The sequence below is a fragment of the Rhinopithecus bieti genome, unplaced genomic scaffold, assembly GCF_001698545.2.
Source record: "Rhinopithecus bieti isolate Rb0 unplaced genomic scaffold, ASM169854v2 scaffold_2432, whole genome shotgun sequence".
NCBI classification, from domain to species: domain Eukaryota; kingdom Metazoa; phylum Chordata; class Mammalia; order Primates; family Cercopithecidae; genus Rhinopithecus; species Rhinopithecus bieti.
The window spans coordinates 823,798-827,283 of NW_016804136.1; the positions used below are offsets into that span (position 1 = coordinate 823,798).

The 3,486-nt window shown below is 46.7% G+C and overlaps 1 protein-coding gene across 1 annotated transcript in view; it reads left to right on the forward strand.

The window, feature by feature from the left end:
• The first annotated feature begins 611 nt into the window (after nt 1–611).
• Nucleotides 612–3,486, forward strand: part of LOC108524585 (5-hydroxytryptamine receptor 3C-like) — a 29,713-nt gene continuing 26,838 nt past the window's right edge. The window contains 3 exon segments of the mRNA XM_017865681.1: nt 612–678; nt 2,265–2,431; nt 2,891–2,935. Of these exon segments, the coding sequence (XP_017721170.1) occupies nt 612–678; nt 2,265–2,431; nt 2,891–2,935 (279 nt within the window).

The window sequence follows — 3,486 nt, forward strand, 5'->3', positions numbered from 1 at the left end:
ACAGTGAAACCCCGTCTCTACTAAAAATACAAAAAAGTAGCCGGGCGTGGTGGCGGGTGCCTATAGTCCCAGCTACTCCGGAGGCTAAGGCAGGAGAATCACTTGAACCAGGGAGGTGGAGGTTGCAGTGAGCTGTGATGGTGCCACTGCACTCCAGCCTGGGCAACAGAGTGAAACTCTGTCTTTAAAAAAAAAAAAAAAAAAAAAAAAAGAGATACTTTGGTATTCATAACCAAATCACTAAGTATTGCCACCTTTCCAAATCTGCAGAGTTCCTGGTCTCAGAAGCACACAATCTTAATTTCCCCAGCCCACGTTCTCTCATTAAGGTACGTTATTTTGTTTTGGATCTCAGCACACAGCTGCCAAATAGAATACTTCTCCCCCAGTGTCCGCCCAATTTTCTGCCTGCCTGGAGCCCGGAAGGTGCACCTGGGCAGAGCCAACACAGGACACTTGGTGGGACCTCTCTGGCCACAGGCTCTCACAGGGAGTGGTCACTTGCCATGAGTAGTATTCAAAGCCAGCAACCAAGGTGTGGTCTGAGCTCCTTTAAGCTCCAGGGTTTGGGGGCTCCTGGTGAGTCCCCAGGGAAGAGTCCAGAAAGAAGAATGGAAGGAGGGTGGCCTGCAAGCGGGGGTGTCCTCCTCTGCCTCACTGTCAGTCTTCTGCTTCAAGGTAAGATGGGACAAGAACAGGGAAGACCAGAATGTGGTTCTGAGGGACACCTGGACTCACCTCTAGCACTTGGAGGGCATTCAGAATGAACGTGTTAAATATTTCTTCCATAATGTCTGTGTCCTGATTTCCTTTTGGTGACAGGTAGAAAAACATTTCACTGATGAGTACAAACAGACTTTCTCTATTCCTGCCTGCACAGGGATCTATCAAACCGTCTCATTTCACCACTTCTCCAATTCCACCTTTTCACCAGCTTCTGATGCTCCTCTGCCTCAACCTCTTCCCCCCTCCTTGTCTCTGTTTCTCTTGATGTGATATCTATGAGAAGAGTAGCTGCTGATTTTAAACATGCCCTGAGGAAGGGGACAATCTGAGGTGGAAATGAGTAGATATTTTGCTTCCATGAAGTAATATTTGTTCCCAATCTGGGCACATACCTTAAATATTATGGAAAGAGATGGAGATAGAGAGAAGGAGGCAGAGAAAAGAACCATATAATGATGGCAAAGGGGCAAAGATGCCACTCAGGTGCTACCCAGATGGCTCCCTGGCCATGGCCAAGAGACAATATCTGCACCGGCCTCACTTTGTGGTTTTTTGGTTTTTGTTGTTGTTGATGTTGTTGTTTGTTTTTTGACATGCAGTCTCGCTCTGTCGCCCAGGCTGGAGTGCAGTGGCGTGATCTCGGCTCACTGCAACCTCCGCCTCCCAGGTTCAAGTGATTCTCCTCCTGACTTAGCTTCCTGAATAGTTGGGATTACAGGCGCACGCCACCACGCCCAGCTGATTTTTGTATTTTTAGTAGAGATGGGGTTTCACCATGTTGGCCAGGATGGTCTTGATCTCTTGACCTTATGATCCACCCACCTCGGCCTCCCAAAGTGCTGGGATTACAGGCATGAGCCACCGCGCCTGGCACACCGGCCTCACTTTGTGACTGAACAAATGCTGTATGCTCAGTGATGTCATCTCGTGATCCCGATGCTAGAAATAACCCACGAGATAACTGAGGTCACTAAATCTGAGAAGAGCAAAATGAATGCATAGCACCAAGGTAAGCACCTAGTCAGATACCTACCACGTTTCCCATATCTACCTAGTAAGTGCAGTTGTGTAAAATGTCTCTTATCCTCTTGATAAATCAGTTCTTGCCTTCGGTAGACCTAAGATCCTAAGAGTTAGAGAGAGAAATGCATTAGCATCGATTTTTAGGTGACCTGGACCACAAGTTTTGGGCAGTTCTACTGCTAGGTGAGCCAAGAGCCTTGCGACAGGTACATTAAAGGACTCCTGGAAGTAGCTGCCATTGCACTTAAGCCAAGTTTCGTACAGATTTGGGCAAACTTTGCATGAGGATGAAACAATGGGAATGAGAATAGAGCCTGACCTCAGCTCACCACATCCACTTCCACCATTTGCCTACCATCCTAACCCATCATCCCCAACCATGGCCTTGGGAGTCTTGGCATGGGAAGGAGGGGCTCACCTGCTTCTCTCAGTATATCCCCTATTTTGTCTCTCTGCAGAGAGACTCCAGCCCTGGAAATAGAGTCCCTCTCTCACGGAGTCTCTGCTCTCTATAGGAAAAGGCGACGCTTTTACCATCAATTGCTCTGGCTTTGACCAGCATGGGGTTAACCCTGCTGCCTTCCAAGCAGTGTTTGACAGAAAGGCCTTCTGTCCATTCACCAACTACAGCATCCCTACCCGTGTCAACATCTCCTTCACCCTGTCTGCCATCCTGAGAGTGGTGAGATTTAGTCCCTGCATCTTTCCCATGGCTTCTAATAAGGAACGAGGACCCTCTGCCCTGTCAACCCAACATGGCCCTGGCCCCGTGGTGAACAAGAGGTACCCTGGATGGATTTAACACATGTTAATGTGTTAAATGGTTTTCCTGTGCAATGGAAGTTAGATGGTTTTCCTATGCAATGGAGAGGCATGAAGAAGAATACTACAGTGATATTTTTTCAGGAAGCCATTTGTCTTTGAATCCTGTCGTTTCTAGAATTCTCTAGAAAAAAGTAGTCTGTATATTAATTAAAATCAGAATTGCCCATAGACACAGGGGAAACAAGTGAGGAAAAGACAATTCAGCATCTGCAACAATGCCTAACCCAATAAATTAGTAAATATTGGTGGGAATATGAAGTGGACATGGGCCAAACCTTTTTACACTAATAATCCTGCATGGAAATTTCCTTGTCAGGATGCACAGCTCCAGCTGCTGACGTCATTCCTGTGGATGGATTTGGTAAGGCAGATTCAACTATCTCCTTCCCACTTCATTTATAATTTTAAGCCTGAGGAGTTAGAAGTGACTTAAAGGGGCCAGGAGTGGTGGCTCACGCCTGTAATCCCAGCACTTTGGGAGGCCAAGGCAGATGGATCACCTGAGGTCAGGAGTTTGAGACCAGCCTGGCCAACATGGTGAAACCCCATCTCTAATAAAAATACAAAAATTATCTGGGTGTGGTGGCAGGTGCCTGTAATCCTAGCTATTTGAGAAGCTGAGACAGGAGAATTGCTTGAACCGGGGAGGCAGAGGTTGCAGAGAGCCAAGATTGTGCCACTGCACCCCAGCCTAGGTGACAAGAGCGAAACTCCATCTCACACACACACACACACAAAAGTGACTTAAGAGTTTTCTAGTTCAAACCTCTACCCAAAGTATAACTTTTTCTGGGATCTGGGACAAAATAACTCCATGTAGAATTGGACTCACCATGGGAACCCAAACCTCCCTGGGAATCTTAGGAAGGAAGAAATAGCAACTCAAAAAAAAAAAAAAAAAAAAAAAAAAAA